General features: G+C 33.7%; 1 protein-coding gene across 5 annotated transcripts in view; it reads left to right on the top strand.

The window, feature by feature from the left end:
- Window positions 1-17,586, top strand: part of NEK7 (NIMA related kinase 7) — a 179,418-nt gene that overhangs the window by 39,958 nt on the left and 121,874 nt on the right. For all 5 annotated transcript variants that reach the window (XM_074308693.1, XM_074308689.1, XM_074308692.1 and 2 more), the window contains exon 2: window positions 2,800-2,884. In XM_074308693.1, the coding sequence (XP_074164794.1) occupies window positions 2,828-2,884 (57 nt within the window). In that variant the 5' untranslated portion in view covers window positions 2,800-2,827. The remainder of the gene's footprint in view (window positions 1-2,799; window positions 2,885-17,586) is intronic.

Consider the following 17,586-nt stretch of genomic DNA (forward strand, 5'->3'; position numbering starts at 1 on the left):
CTTCTCCACCTTATTTTACAAACAAGAAAACTGAGGTAAAGAGAATAAAATGACTTACCTAAGGTTATATAGCTAGTGTCTTAGCTGGTTTTAACTGTTTGGTTTTTTTTTTTTTTTTTTTTTTTCCTGACTCCAGAGTTCACTTCATAAAGTAAAGGCCTCCAGTGAATACCAGTATTTATCTCTTTTTAACCAATCCTTCATAAAAAAAAGAGAATAGATAGCTATCATCATAGTGAAAGGGAAGATGGCTAAGTTTTACCTATGATTTCCTAGTTGAGTTCTTATGTTTCCTAGGAAACTTTCCAGTTGAAAACTCCTACTACCAATGCCAGTTCCTATGGGCAGAGAGAGCTTAAGTGACTTGTCCAAAGTCATAGGTGCCAGAAGCAGCATTTGAACTGCGATCTTGACTCCAAGTTTGGCCTTTTTCCCATCATAGTATATTTCCTATCAAAATCCTATGCTATTAAATAGGTTCTTTTCTTTACAGAATACTTTGGCAGATTACTTAATATTGTTCATATTTAATTTGTAAAGGAGTTAATAGAGAAAGAGCAAATTTTCCCCTTGAGTACATAAAAGATGTTTTTAAAGAAAATAGTATAGAATTGTTTCAACTATTAAGATAGTTTCATTATAAAATAGTTTTTAGGAAGTAGATTTCTGAAAAAAAAAAAAAGATCTAGTCCTATTTTTCTAAGGATACAAAAATTCATCACCAGTAGACAGACATTTGGTAATGAATTTTCACTTTTTCAACCCATTAGAAAAAAAATACCTCTTCAGCCTGTGTAACTGACTTCTGCTTCTGAGTGGTAGTAAAGAAATGGTACAACAGAGGATATTAAGAATATCTACAAACAGTAAGGCAAATGATGGAAAACTCAGTATAAATTAGCACGTCTTAGAAGAGAGAGAGTACTTGACTTGTAATCAGGAAGACCCAAGTTCAGACAGATCCTGCCCTAAACACTTATTAGCTGGGTGACCCTGAGTAAATTACTCATCTTCTCCCAGCCTCAGTTTCCTCATCTGTAAAGATGAGAATAGTAGCTCCTGTTCTGCAGAGTTGTGAGAATTAAATGTGTTTTGCAGATCTTAAAATATTATTTATATTATAAATATTAGCTATTTTCACCTAGGAGCTAATTAGGGCATACTAGAGAAACTGGATCATATCCGTTTTACTGTAAATGAAATTAGAGACAGAGGAAACTTGCAGATGTTCTTCTTGGAGAAGCAAATAAAGGAACTTTCCCTCCCACATATTCAGAGATACCAAATATGGTTCCTAAGTTGTCTTATAATGAAGTATTCCTGATAAGCATTTCCAAAAAGATCACCATAAAAATGATTGCAACTTATACACCAACATCTGGTACAGAAGATGGGGAAATTGATTTTTTTTAATTTAAATTTTTATTGAGATCTTTTGTTTTTATATCTCCTTCATTTTCTACTATACCTTTCCTTTCCCTTTCCCATAGAGATATTTCTTATGTCAAAGAAGAAGAGGGAAAAAACACATTCAGCAAAAGTAGTCAATATTTCAATCAAATCTGTCCTCTAAGCAGTATCCCATATTCCTAATTCTTCCAGCTCTGCAAAGAAGGAATTTAGGTGCCTATCTTCTTTGAGCCTAAATTTGGTGATTATATTTTCACAATATGTAGTTTCTAGCATTTATTTTTGATGATAGTTATTTTAATTTCCATTACTGTGTAATCATTGTGTATATTTTTCCTGGCTCTGCTTTTTTCATTTTGAATTAATTCATACAACTCTTCCTTTGCTTTTTTCTATTCTTGTTAGTTGTTAGTTGGAAAGCAATTCTGACTTTAGAAATAGTCAGCTTTCTCTTATAGAAGTGATTAAAAGTTGACGGAAACCTACTGGTAGATGAAGAAACTTGCTTGCCTTAAACTTAAATTTAAACCTTAAAAGTCTTTGGGAACATGAAGCTATTCCAGGATAGTTTTAACTTTTTTAGAGATTTAAGATGAGCTATAGAAATGTTCTCTAATTGCCTGTAATTATTGACTGATGAGTTATAATTCAGTAAAAAGGAATGTTTATAACTAGGCATTTACATTTCTATAAATATTATTGTAATTGCAAAATTAAAAATATAGACACTTAGCTGATAAATGCTTTTTAAAATGTGTTCTATTTTTAAGTCACAATTTAGTATTTCACATTTCTCTCTCAGTCAAGCATAACTATGGTAAAACTGATTTTTTGAACCATCTGGCCACAGCCATGTCAGATTAGTGGCAATGTATTCTAATTTAAATTTTGAGTATTTGAGAAAATAAACTATTTCATTATGGCAATCCTTTGAACCTAAACTTATGAAATGGTAATAATTATGAAATGATGATAAATATCCTACAAATTCTTAAAGCCATATGAACAGAAACATAAAAGTAATATGTTGCATCATATTCTTATGTATATAAAACTTTATTCAGATAATGGAAATTTGGCAAAAGGAAACAACTGTTTCTTTTATTTAGTAAGATTTAATCTAGAGTAGGTGGAGTTTCTTTAAAGTTCATTGTTTAGCCAGGGGAATGACTATAGAGAAGAAGGGAGTTGAATGACAAAAGAATGAAGATGTGCCTGACATAAGAGAATCTAGGATATAGGACAGGATGAAAGTAAGATTTTCTAGGACTCCTTCTGTGAAACCCACGTTGAAACTCACTACATCCACACTTTAAATGTATTTCTGAATTATAGCATAAATCAGTGAATGTATATAAGCAATTAAATTTCTCTATTTTTTTCCTCCAGAATTTCAAACATCTTTTTACTCTGTACAATGGATGAACAGTCACAGAGCATGCAAGGGCCTCCAGTTCCACAGTTTCAACCACAGGTAATTTCTAAATAGAACAAGGGTTAAATATTAAATGTAAGAAGTATACTTACTTTTGTTTTTCTAATATAAAGCAGCCTAAACTTATTTATTGTTACTTTTGGTTATTTTTTGAAGATTTATTGTTTGTCTGGGAATTGACTATGAACCACTACATAGAATTCCCAATCCCTATATTTTTGTCTGCCTAGATTTTACAGGCTAATTGTACACTGTTTCAAAGTCTGATTCTTTTTGTACAGCAAAATAACTGTTTGGACATGTATACATATATTGTATTTAATATTTAACCTGCCATCTGGGGGAAGGGATGGGAGGAAGGAGGAGAAAAGTTGAAACAAAAGGTTTTGAAATTGTCAGTGCTGGAAAATTACCTATGCATAAAATTTTTGTAAAAATAAAAAAAAAAAGATTTATTGTTTGTATTTAATTTCTACATAGAAGCATGGAAGAAGTAGGAAATGTTTACTTCCCAAATTAAACATTTTTTAAATTAAAAAAAAGAAAAATAACTAGACAGATTTTAAAGATGTTTTCAGGTTTTTAAAGGGGGGATGTTACTGTATTTTATGGTTCAGAATGATTTAAAAAATTCTTTTTTCTTTGATTTCTATTATAGTCAAAAAGGTGTATTTCCTTTATATTTCTCCTTTTCCAGTCTTGCATTGCTTATTTTTTTGTTTCCCAACACAAAGTATCTTTAGCTTATTTAATTTGTAGATTGTAAAAAATTTTGAGAAAGTTCTAGATATTTGGCTTTATTCAGTATTACATTTTTTGTAGAGAAAAATTTGAAGGTATGGTAAAGTGCATTTGTCTAGCATCTTCTATTCAGTGTCTCCATCTAAATATACTACTTCAAAGTCACATTTTTGCCCTTAATAGAACTTACCCTTCATTTTTTTGTTGATCATATGAACCTAGAGGCTTAAAAACAAAATAACAACTTGAATTATTTTCTATGTCTAGTATTTTACCTAATATTTCGTAGTTATGCTGTTTTTTTTTAAATTAACTGAGGAAAGGGCAGTTTTAAATGGTGACAAGACTTCAAATTAAATATAGTATATTATTTTTGACATAAAATTTGTATTTTATGTCATCATCATGAGTGATGTCATTGGCATTGTCCTATGCTATTGTGTTCATCAGGTAGAAACAGATTTCTGTGCTTGTCATTTAAGGCCATTGGTGTTTTGGACAGGCCATTGCTTCTTGGGACTGTTTAGTAGAACGGAATGGAAAAGGAAGCTATAACAATTATGTAGTTGATGTTATGATTTTTTGAAATTCACTGTTTTTCACAGCCCTATGTTTCAAAGGAAAAAAACCACTTTCATTTTTGCCTCCTACTGACTCACCACCTGGGAAAGGTCGGAGAGGCAGTAGGGGGCAAAAATGAAAGTAATTGTTTTCCTGTGAGACAGTGGGCTGCCACACACTCTACATTTCACAATTAGAGGAGCAGCTCTGCATTCCTTTTCCCACTGTTCCTTTGGTTTGCACCCCCTGCTGTTGCTCCTGTGTGGGTAGGCCTGGTTCCCTGTTGGAGATAGGCAAGTGTCATCATAGGCTCTCGATGCCCTGTGGCAAGTGGGGGTGGGGAAAGGAGTCAGCCCTTCAGTATTCGTGCTGCTGGTGGTAGGAGACTGAAAGAAAGATTTCCTGACAAGAGATACTGGAGTTATTTTTATTATGTCTTTGAAAAAATGTTACTGTCCTCAATAGCATTATTTTAAAAGCCCATGACAGAACAGCCTTTGCTCTTGGTTGACAGTCATCTCTTGTTTTGTTCCACACCATTGGCCTGAATAATGGAGGTGATGTGGCAACATATGGTTAGCTGAGTGACTTTTTTTTTTTTTACTTTTGTAATATGAATATATCTGATCATAAACAGAAACTAGAAAAGGATTTGTATTTTAAGTAACAAACATTAGTTTTTTTGCTATGATAGTGACATTTATTTTTGGTGTATCCTTTATTTGTCTTATTCCTTAAGAATCGAAACACCAGTTGTTTGCCCACGATAGTGAGTGATGTATATTTTTGGTGTGTTCTTTATTTTTCTTATTCTAAGATCTAAGTTGTAATTCTGTCACTTTGTTATATAAGATTAGGCAGCCTAATCTGTAATGAAGAGCTAGAGTTTCACTTTTATTGCACTTATAAAGTGAGATTTATTGATCTTCTACTTGCATTGTTTTGAATTTAACTTGTCTTGGAAAACACACACACACCTATATAATTAAAAATTTACTATAGATAATATATTTTGACTAGTTCCTTTATGTTTTTAAACCATAAAGTCTGTGCTGAAATCAACTCATACTGGTTCTGTTGTTCAATTTTTAGTGTGAGCATATAACTTGGGAATTGGCAAATACTATATATCAGAACTTGATTCAATATTTTGTTGACTGTCTAGGAGAAAATGTTAGTAGTTTAAACTTAAAAGGGTACTTTGCTCCCTTCTCTTCAGTAGTTCAACATTTACTAGCATGCCTCTATTTAAAGTTCTGTATAAATGCTAGTTTTACACACACACACACACACACACACACACACACACACACACACACACACACACACACACACACACCCCCATCCCAGATTCCATTGTATTATTTTAGGAGCACTTCTTTGTGGAATCATGATGTCAGGGTTTCTTTCCCACCTGTTCTTCTATTAGCAGAGAAATACTAAACTATACTTTTTTGACATTTATCACTGTTTTGAGTACTATTTCTCAGTCTTGATTTTAACTTTTTATTTATTCTTATTTATTTATTTATTTATTTGTTTGTTTGTTTGTTTGTTTGTTTGTTTGTTTGTTTGTTTGTTTATTTATTTTTTGATTAGCTAGATGATTACACTGATCAAGGGAGCTCCAGATGAGGATTTTCTGCTAATGCAAATAAACAATTTTTCTGTCTTCAGTCTTAGAAAATTGCCTGAGGCACTAAAAAGTTAAGTGACTTACCCAGAGGCAGAACTTGAATCTGGGTCTTGGAGTTCACTTTTTAGTTGAGAGAACTGAGGTCCCAAGAGATCACCTGGGATCACTTGGGTAGCCAAGTAGTGTCCAAATCTGAGCTCTCCCATTTCATGAAGCTAGCTTCCTGTACATTAGCTTGTGCTTCCTTTAACATAATACTAAATTTAACTCTCAACTTCCTTAAACTCAATTTTAAATATCTTAAAACTATAATCCAAGTACTATTAAAATAAATTTATGTGAATAGATTGATTAAAGAATTCTTGAATTTTTGAAATTTGAGAATTTGATTAAGCTGTCTTGTTAGAGCTGAGGATATTTCATCATTATACTAGTTTCTTGGGGTGAAGGCAATATCCCAGCAGCGCAGATAATGTTTCCCACTATTTATTTTGTCTTTTTCCAGAATTTCCCGACTTAGTAGAGAGAATCTCTTCCTTTCCCTTTCCTTTTCCCCATAAAGCTTTTAGTTGCTGTGGATAACAGTAAATCCAAAAATGCAGAGGCTCTATTCTCTCTTTCTCATACATCTATCTGTAAATCATGCAAAAGGGGAGGGCCAGAAGTATGGCAGTCAGAATAGGGTCATTTCTTGACTTATGTTGTATAAGAAAATTTGTAGTATGGTCTAAGAAAGGTTAAGTTTGTTTATACTCAGACCCCTAAAGTTAGTCAGTCAGTAAACATTTAGTATGCACATATTATGCAACAGGTAAGTAAATGAAGTAAATGCTGGGATTATAAAGATAGAAGACAATTTCTGCTTTTAAGGAGCACATGACCTAATGTGTTAACATCATGTAAATATGAACTATGAACAAGCTGTATATAGACTAAAGAAGTAATCAACAGAATTAAGAGGCATTAAGAAAGGTTTCCCATGGGAGACGGGAATTTAGATGGGACCTGAAGGAAGCCAGGGAATCCATGAAGCATAAATGAGGACAGAAAAAAATAAGAAAAAAATTCTTATTCAAAAAACAGGAAGGAGGCCAATATCACTGGATCAGAATGTGTGTGTGTGTGTGTGTGTGTGTGTGTGTGTGTGTGTTGGGGAGACAGTGCTATAAAAAATTTGGAGAGATAGAAAGGGGCCATTTTATAAAGGATTTTGAATGTCAAAGATTTGATCTTGGGGGTGATAGGGAGCCCTTGAAGTTTATTGAATAGGGATGATGATATGGTCACTTTTGTGCTTTGGGAACAACATGTTGAGAGGGAGTATAAACTAGAGTGTGGAAAATTTGTGTTAGGCAGACCAAACAGTGGGCTATTGTAGCGGTCTAGGAGTGAGGTGATGAAGGCCTATACCAGGCTGGAAGCAGTGTTAGAAGAAAGAAAGAAACATACAAGAGATGGTGCAAAGGTAGAGTTGACAGGCCTTACTTATAAATTGCTTGTGGGGAATGAGAGAGAGTAAGGAGTTGAGAAAGACTGAAATTACAAGCCTACGGTTAGGATGGTGGTGCCATAGGAAGTTTGGAAGGAGAGAGAATTTTTGGGGAAAAATGATGAGTTCAGTTTTGGACACTTTGAATTAAATATATCTAAACATATTAGGACAACTTGTTTGAGATGTCCAATAGGGAGTTGGAGATGTAAGAATGGAGGTCAGCAAAAAGGTTAGGGCTCCATTACTATTTAAATGATTATTGAATCCTTGGGACTTAATAAAATTGACAAAGAAAATAGAATAAAGGAAGAAGGGAAGGGCTCAGATCAGAACTCTGTAGGCTACTCATGGTTCCAATGTGTGATTTAAATGAAGATCTAGCAAAGGAGATGGAGAAGGAGCACAATCATATAGGTAGGAAGAGAACCAGGATTGAGCACTTGAACAAACACTTAGAGAAAAGGGAATAGATACTAAGTGTTGACAATGTAAATGGTTGCAATGGTTAAGAAGAATTAGAATTGAGGATAGACCACTGGATTTGGCAATTAAAAAGATCATTGTTAAATTTGGGGAAATCTGTTTTGATTAAATGATAAATGTTGAATTCCATACTAGAGGGAAGTGGTAATGGGAGGAAAGGAAGTGGAGGCTCCTATTGTAAAGGAGTTTCATCACAAAAGAGAAGAGAGATAGAGGATGATGGCAGGTTTGTGTGGAACAAATGAAAGGTTTTTTTTGTTGTTGTTGTTTTGAGAATAGAGAAGACCATAGGCATTTTTATAGTCAATGGGAAAGTGAGGAAGTAGGCATGGTAGAGGTTTAGTCTTCTGTAAAAGACAGCAAGTTTAAAGGTCACTTGTACATGTAGAAAAGTTTGCCTCGGCAAGAAGATAGGCTGCTCTTGTTAGATGGGGTAAAGATGGAAATAATAAGCATATAAGGAAAAGAGGAGGGAAAAAGATGAAGCTCTTGGTAAATGACTTCAGCTTTTTTGAGTAAAATATGATTCAAGGTTCTCAACAGAAGGGACAGAAGTGGGGGGGGAATTATGAGAGGTTTTAGAAGGATAAAAATGGTTTGAAAGAACCACTTTGGTAAATAGGATAGAATTATTTGGAGATAAAAGAATTAATTGGGGATAAAAGAATTGTTTTACAACAGTGAAGGCCTAGTTGAATTTATAAGTAACATATTTATAGTGGACCCAGTTAGTTTAATTTTGTGACTTTTCAGTTGCATTCAGTAGCATGTGTGTTGAAGATACAAATGATGGAGTGAACTATTGACTGAGGTTTGCAAGGCAAAATTGGCAGTGTGATAAAGGAGCAGGAGTCTCAGAGCAGAGAACAGTATAGAGATGAAATAATTTACTAAGAGTTTAAGATGAAAAAAAGAGGAAAGTGTAGCTAGTAAAGGGAAGTCTGAAAGGTTGAAGAATTGGAGGTCATTGTGTAGATGAAGAGTAGAGTTTGGAGTTGTAAGACAAGAGGGTTAAATGAAATGACAATAGATTGTCATCTGCTAAGGAGATTTTTGGAATTTGTGAACATAGAATTGGTATTGTTGGAAAGAGCATGGCCATGTTTATATGGGACTGAGATGAAACAGAGGAGTGCACTATGTGAAGTGAATAAGCTGAAGAACTGTGAAATTAAGAGTGTTTGAGGAATTAATTATCAATATCTTTGTCATGTCTCATGAAAGCATTGAAAAAGTAAGGGAGTGCCCTACAGATCCATAGATTCCAAACTACTAGAAATTTGATTGAGTGGTAGATATGGATTAAGCAAACCTTAATTACGTAGATTATTGAGTGATAGTAGTAGGAAGAGAATTTGGAAATCCCAATAGGGAGTCAGGCAGATGAATATTATATACTGTGATATGCTAAATAAAACAGAAAAAAAAAATGAAGGCAAAAGCTATGCACTGTCTCCACTCCCATTCATATTCTGTTGAACAATGCTGGAGAGAATCACAAAATCAATAAAACTAGGTCCATTACAAATTTGTTAAATAATCTCATCTGGGCTTGTGTTCTAGGAAGTTTCTAAATTCCGCACATGACTCTGGATTTGGGTAGAATCAGGTAGTTCTGAAAATGGTGGCCAGAGTGGGGTGTACTTCAGAGGGAGCCAGGCTCAGTGAGAGCTAGAGGCTTCTTCTGACATGTATTAGTTCTGGAACTTGAAGCAGTTTACTTAACCTCTCATTCAGTACCTTAGTCAATTAACACCTTAAGTTGCTCAAAAGATACTGAATTGTGTAGATCTGTTTACCAATAAAATTACAGTTCCAAGTCAGATATCATTATTTGAAACTCATACTATGTGCTGGGCACTATGGCAAAAATTAGGCTTATAAAAATAAGCAAAAAAAAAAAAAAGTCCTTGTCTCCAAAGAGTTTAATTTTAATGGGGAACACATCACATAAAAGAGAACTAAAAAGAATGAAGTTGGGGTGTGTGTGATGGGAATACATCTGTGTGTGAGAACAGCGGCAGAGTTTGGAAGGTCAGAAACAGCCAGGAGAGAAATGAAGAGTGGCTGCCTTGATTCTCTTACCCAAATGAAAACTCTGGGAGAAACTCAGCCAGAGGAGAAGGACCCCATAAGAGCAGAAGTATTTTCAATGTTGGAAAGCCCACAGACATAAAGCTCTAGGGGGAAAAGAAAGCTATATTGTTGTGATGAAGTCTAGTGTCAAAAGCAGAGCCGCAAGAGAAATAAAGGTCCACTTCCTATTTCCTGTTTAAAGATATTCTTGAAAATAAGAATGAAAATTAAATAGCTTACATTTTCTCTAAGTGTTGTATCTTCTGGAGATTATCCAAATTTCTTTGAAGTTAAGCTACTGGATTTAATTTCCTGGATATTTTAAGGCAAGGCTCTAAATGTGCCTTTGTGATATTCTTTGATAATATAATGAATGGAAGAAGGTTGTATTTTTTAAGTTTGTTTTCTCTCTCTCTCTCCATACTGGAAAATTTCAGTTTACTTTGTGGGCTATTGGGAATTTGCTCAAATGCCTTCTAAATTACTATAATTCTGGAGATTAATAAAATTAGAATGAAACCCTTTTTTATTATTTTTTTAATCAATTACACTGGAACTTTTGTATGTAATAGTGATTACAATGTTGCTCTTATAAAAAGTAATTTAGATACTTTTGAATCCCACAGGAATCTAAAAATAATATTGTCTCATTTTTATTCTACAGTAGAGATACAGTATAGTAGAGGGAAATGAATTGACATTCATTTAATGACTCAACAAAGGATACTTAGGTTTGTATCCAACTTCTGTCACTTACTATCTATGTGATCATTGACAACTTATCTAACCTTTCTGAACCTTAGTTTCCTCACTTGTAAAATGAAGATTGTACAACTTACTTCATGAAAAGCAAAAGAAATAATGTCTATACTTTGTAAGCCTTAAAGCACTATGAAAAATGTTCACAATTTCAAATATAGTGAGATTAATGTGTATGTAGAAGTCTGTCCTTACAAATGGTTAAAAAAAAACCAACAACCAAAACCCAAAAAACTGCTGTCCTAATTTTAAAAAAAATTTCCTTGATCTTATCTTTACTGGATTTCATTTTTGGTACCATAGCTAGTGTTCTCTTAGTGAAGAAATCAATATAGCAAAATTTATGCAGTATCTACTATGGATAAAACATAATATTGGATGCTGGGGAAACAAAAATTCCTCTGAACTTAAGGAACTTATAATCTAGTAGACTAATGATACATACACAAATAAATGTTGTGCAGAGTAGAATATAAAAAAGAAGAAAATGAAAGGTAGAAACCTATTTTTATATTGTTGAACAGAGCTGGAAGGAATCACAAGACTGCTTACTTTGTCCACCTTCAATTTGTTATGTAGTTTCAACTGAGCTTTCTCAGCAGCAAGACAGTACTTTTGCACCTCCTTAATCAATTTTATATCCTATTCACACAACCACCTCCCTCGCCCATAGCATCTTCTACTATCACCTCAGCTGAGGATCTCATTTCACATTACATCACTGAGATATCTTTTACTACTTCTTTCTCCCTTCTAACTTAAAGAGGTGACCCTTCTTTTCAGGGCAAACTTTTCAGCATGAACCCTTGATACTGTTCCACACACACACACACACACACACACACACACACACACACACACACACACACACACTTTTTACTCTAGCAGATGACCTCCTTTGTCATTCCCATTCTGTTCTTCAATCTCTTCCTATCTACCAGCTATTTACTAGCTGCCTAAATATACAACTATGTCTCTTCCACATTCACCCCCCCTACTTGATTTATATATTCATATTATCATCCTTTGCCTCCTTTCTTTTGTAGCTCAACTCCTTGAGGTCTTCAGTAATATGATGCTACTGTTTCTTCTCTTCTAACTCTACTCTAAAACTTCCGAGTTGAGCTTTAATCTCATATTTATCTCATAATTATATTGAAATTACTCTCTCTAAAGTTACCAGTGATTTCTAATGGAGATCTCAATTCTGGTCCACCTTGATCACTCTATACCATTTGACACTGCTGATTATCAACTCCTTGATGATGTTATGGCTGTATAAATTACGTAGGATTTTAATTAATACTCTATCATAGAATAAAGAGTCATAGTGAAAAAATAGTATTGCAGAATATTTTATCAAATGTCTCATCCTGTACTCTCATATTGTAGATAAGGAAACTGAGGCAAAAATTGTATGCATTTTCCATTTTAGTTAATGCCATATATAATACTTGAGTTTATTCATTCTTTATCTGTTTCTCTATTATAAAAATAAACTCTCCCCACCACTAACATTTTCTGTTGTACGTCACCCTAAGCTGAACACTATAGGATCATGGGTTGATAATTGTTACTTTAGAGATCACTTTGTCTAGTCTTGCCTAATCTTTGCAATTTAAAGATGAAGAGACTCCCTCAAAGAGGTGACATAACTCACTCCCAAGTCACACAGGTATTAAAAAGTATCTGGAATTAGAGTCCAGGTTTTTTTATTTCAAATCCATTTCTTTTGCCTCTTCCTGCATCATGTCTTACACATCCCACTTTTTGTCAGTCTTGATTGTTCACCTTGCTCTAAGATTCTCCACTGAAAGAGGTAGAATGGACTCAGTAATAAAGATAATATCATGCCCCTATAGCCTGGAGAACTATGCCCTGAAACTGTCCTCTTAAGGAAAGAAAACTGAAAATTCTACTGTAAACCTTTTAAGGCCAGGGCTGATCTCTTATGTACCAGGATGCCTGAGGCAAAACTGCAGCTGGTCAGAAATCAGTTTAATACGTATACTTCCCAGAGAGAGTTAGAAAATATAACCTCTCATCTGTGAAAGGCTTTCAGGCTACTGGAAAGACTGCTGACACTCCTTTCTACTTCTCAGCTTATTTGCTCATTATTGAGCTTGCTGACCAGACATAACACTGTCAGTAATATGGAATAAACATTTCTGATGACGAACTTCTTTCAGCTTGGTTTCATCCTATATCTGATTGTACTTTTCCAGAGCACCCAGTCCCATATTTCTCACAACTTCTAGACGTCTTGGATGTCTCAGTACCCCAGTTCAACATATTTAAAATTTAACCTGTCATACTATTCCCACCCAGAAATCTGCTCCAGCACCTGTATTTGTTAAAAGCATCATCTTCCCATTCTCCTAAATTAATAATCTTGGTTGTAGTCATTTATATTGCTTCTCTTCTCTCTTCTCATATTTGCAACCAGTTGCTGAGTTCTAATGTTTCAACTATGAAAATGTAACATCCCGTATATAAAAGCTTCCTCTTTTCTGTTTCTGCAACTATGCCGGTTCATATGCTCTTCTTTTCCCAGCTAGATTATTTTAGCTTCTTATCTCTAATCTTTTCCCTTTCTAAGCCTGCTTCATAATTTACTTAATATTCTGGCTACTCCATTTTTCTCTTCACAAACATTCATTGCCTCTTTTTTTTTGCCTTGTGTTTATATCCCTTCATAATCTGATACCAGTGTTCCTAGCCAACTTCATTTTTTATACTAATCCCTTTCATGTTTTTTTTTTAACTCCAGCCAAAATGTATCACTCTCTTTCCTTCTCTCTCCTTTCTCATCTTGTGTTTTATTCATGTATTCAGAGTCAGAACCCCAAAAATTATTGACAAGAAGAACAGTGGGAATCATTTATTATAGTTAAATATAAAATCCTATATTTGATCAAAAAAATCTACATGTACAAGAAGAGGGAATAATGACTATCTGTGTATTCTGTAAAAGATATAGAAATTTTAGTGCATGGTGAATATACTGTGGTAGCCAAAAAGATAATGAAAATTTAGACTGTACTAAGAAAGTCATGATGTACAGTAATTAGAGAGGTGGTAGTCTTTTATGTAATTTATCTTTATCTAGTCATATAAGAATATTTTCAATTTCATATACCATGTTTTAGGAAGACAGTGACCCAGATTGAAAGCAATCATGATGATGAATGGCCATGCTATATGAGAATCAATGGAATGAATTGAACCTCATTATCAAATGATTTTGGGGTGGTGTATAGTATGATTATATCTATATCTACATATATATGTACACACATACATACATATATATGTATATGTATGTATGTGGTATGTATGTATATGGTATATATAGATGCACACACCCACACCTAGGTGTATATATATATATATATATATATATATATATATATAATATATATAGTAGCTATCTTCAGATATTTCAGAAGGGTTATCATGTGAAAGAGAGAATAAACTTGTTCTTTTTGTCCCCAAATGGAAGAAATAGGAGTAATGGGTAAAGATTTCAAAGATACAAATTTACTAATAATTAGTTATGTAAAAAGTGAAGTGGACTCCCTTATAGAGATCTTACAGTCTCAGTGACTACTTTTTGGATTTCTGTTGCAAGGGATTCTTGTACAAGTAGACTCTAATGTTTCTTCTAACATGGTATTTTGAATTTTAGTATTTTCATAATTTATTGCTTCATAATTATAAATATTCTCTTTCCAGGTTCTTACTCAATACCCAATCATAGTGATTCAGGACCACAAAACTATAGCTTTAGAGTATAAGTGAATTAAGAAGCTATAAAGTACAATTCCCTTATTTTACAGGTGAAGAAACTGAGATTCATTAAAGTTGAATGACATGCTTATACAATTAATAAATGTTTGATGCAAGATTTGAATTCTGATCTTCTTGAGTTCAAGACCATTGCCCTATATATTATAACATCATCTCTCAGAGAATAAGAGTATCAGATTGGGTAGGAAGGGTACTTTGGTGCTTCTGCAATTAGACTCATCTAATTTTGACTGTCATAACTAGTAAATGGGATACTACAATTTTTTGTGATATATTCTGTATATACATTATGTTTCTCAATTCCTTTTCCCCAAATTTAATTATCAATTGAATTGTTGTGAATACATTTATATAGCTAAGAAGTACTGATCATGTAAGAGAAAGCATGTAATTCAGAAAACAGTTAGCAGCAACTTACTGACTAAACTTTCTTTTCTCCCATATCAATCTCCTGTGCTCTCCTTTTTTTTTTTTTTTGAAGCTGCTTGCTTTTATCACCTTATTCTTTTGCTATTTATTACTATTCCTATTACCTTTTCAATATCTTAGAATGTACATTACAGGTTTTTATTTTGGTGATAGAGTGTTGCAGGAATCTGCGAGCTATAAGGGAATTACATCTGTGCCTCTTTATATATGCTGTGCCTCTTGATGTATATATGTTTAGTATTGCTATTATCTCATTATTCCTGATAACTTTTAGCAAACTGTAGTTTCCCTGCTTATCTCTTTTAATTAAATTTGTTTTTTTGCTTTTGTTTGTTCATCTATTGCTCCCCCTGTTCCCCCCTCGCCCCCTGCTAAAGCATTGTAGATTCTACTCCAGCCCCTCCTATTTAAACTCTTTGGTGTTTGTTTCTCTGTTGCAGTGTTTCAAGTGTATTTTTATTTAAAAAAAAAAAAAAAAAGATACCTCCATTTTATTCCTTTCCTTCTCAAATAGGATTTCTTCTTCTTCTTCTTCTTCTTCTTCTTCTTCTTCTTCTTCTTCTTCTTCTTCTTCTTCTTCTTCTTCTTCTTCTTCTTCTTCTTCTTCTTCTTCTTCTTCTTCTTCTTTCTTCTTCTTTCTTCTTCTTCTTCTTCTTCTTCTTTCTTCTTTTTCTTCTTTCTTCTTCTTTTTATTTTTTTTAATGTGTATGTAAGGAAATTTGGTGATTTGCTCAAGGTCACACAGCTGGTAAGTGTTAAGTGTTAAGTGTTTGAGGTCACATTTGAATTCAGGTCTTCCTGACTTCAGGGCTGTTGCTCTAGTAAGGCTTTTTTTTTTTTTTTTTTTAAATCTGTTTTTGGTGGGAAATCAACTGAAGGGCTTTAAGAAGTAGGATGATGTGATTTGACCAGTATATTTAGTATAATTTATTGATATCTTTTTTTAATATCATCTATACTCTTTCCCCCATCAGAAATATTTCTTTTTTTATTTTGTTTTTTATTAATTTTTATAATTATAATATTTTCTCGGACAGTACATATGCAAAGGTAATTTTTTTTTTTTAACAACATTATCCCTTGTACTCCCTTCTGTTCCGAGTTTTTTCCCCTCTTTCCCTCCACCCCCTCCCCTAGGTGGCAGGCATTCCCATACATATTAAATATCTTATAGTATATCCTAGGTACAATATATATGTGCAGAACCAAATTTTGATGTTGTTGTTGCAAAGGAAGAATTGTATTCGGAAGGTAAAAATAATCTGGGAAGAAAAACAAAAAACAAAAAAATGCTCACAGTTTACACTCATTTCCCAGTGTTCCTTGTCTGGATGTAGCTGATTCTATCCATCATTAATCAATTGGAATTAGATTAGCTCTTCTCTATGTTGAAGATATCCACTTCCATCAGAATACATCCTCGTACAGTATCATTGTTGAAGTGTATAATGATCCCCTAGTTCTGCTCGTTTCACTCAACATCAGTTGATGTAAGTCTCTCCAAGCCTCTCTGTATTCCTCCTGTTGGTCATTTCTTACAGAACAATAATATTCCATAACATTCATATACCATAATTTACCCAACCATTCTCCAATTGATGGACATCCATTCATTTTCCAGTTTCTAGCCACTATGAAAAGGGCTGCCACAAACATTTTGGCACATACAAGTCCCTTTCCCTTCTTTAGTATTTCCTTGGGATATAAGCCCAGTAGTAGCACTGCTGGGTCAAAGGGTATGCACATTTTGATAACTTTTTGGGCATAATTCCAGATTGCTCTCCAGAATGGTTGGATTCTTTCACAACTCCACCTACAATGCATCAATGTCCCAGTTTTCCGACAGCCCCTCCAACATTCATCGTTATTTGTTCCTGTCATCTTAGTCAATCTGACAGGTGTGTAATGATATCTCAGAGTTGTCTTAATTTGCATTTCTCTGATTAGTAGTGATTTGGAACACTCTTTCATATGAGTGGAAATAGTTTTAATTTCATCATCTGAAAATTGACCATTTATCAATTGGAGAATGGCTTGATCAGAACCTTTAACTGTAAAAATGTTTTCCCAATTTGTTACTTCCCTTCTAATCTTGTTTTCATTAGTTTTGTTTGTGCAGAAACTTTTTAATTTGGTGTAATCAAAATTTTCTATTTTGTGATCAATAATGGTCTCTAGTTCTCCCTTGGACACAAACTCCTTCCTCCTCCACAGGTCCGAGAGGTAAACCATCCCATGTTCCTCCAATTTATTTATGATTTCGTTCTTTATGCCTAAATCTTGGACCCATTTTGATCTAATCTTAGTATTGTGGTGTTAAATGTGGGTCCATGCCTAGTTTCTGCCATACTAATTTCCAGTTTTCCCAGCAGTTTTTGTCAAATAATGAATTCTTATCCCAAAATTTGGGATCTTTGGGTTTGTCAAACACTAGATTGCTATTTTTATTCACTATCTTGCCCTGTGAACCTAACCTATGCCAATGATCAACTAGTCTATTTCTTAGCCAATACCAAATGGTTTTGGTGACTGCTGTTTTATAATATAGTTCTAGATCAGGTACAGATAGACCACCTTCATTTAATTTTTTTTTTCATTACTTCCCTTGAAATTCTCGACCTTTTGTTGTTCCATATGAATTCTGTTGTTATTTTTTCTAGGTCATTAAAATAGTTTCTTGGGAGTCTGAATGGTATAGCACTAAATAAATAGATTAGTTTAGGGAGTATTGTCATCTTAATTATATTCGCTCGG

This window comes from Sminthopsis crassicaudata, chromosome 4, assembly GCF_048593235.1.
Source record: "Sminthopsis crassicaudata isolate SCR6 chromosome 4, ASM4859323v1, whole genome shotgun sequence".
Lineage (NCBI taxonomy): Eukaryota > Metazoa > Chordata > Mammalia > Dasyuromorphia > Dasyuridae > Sminthopsis > Sminthopsis crassicaudata.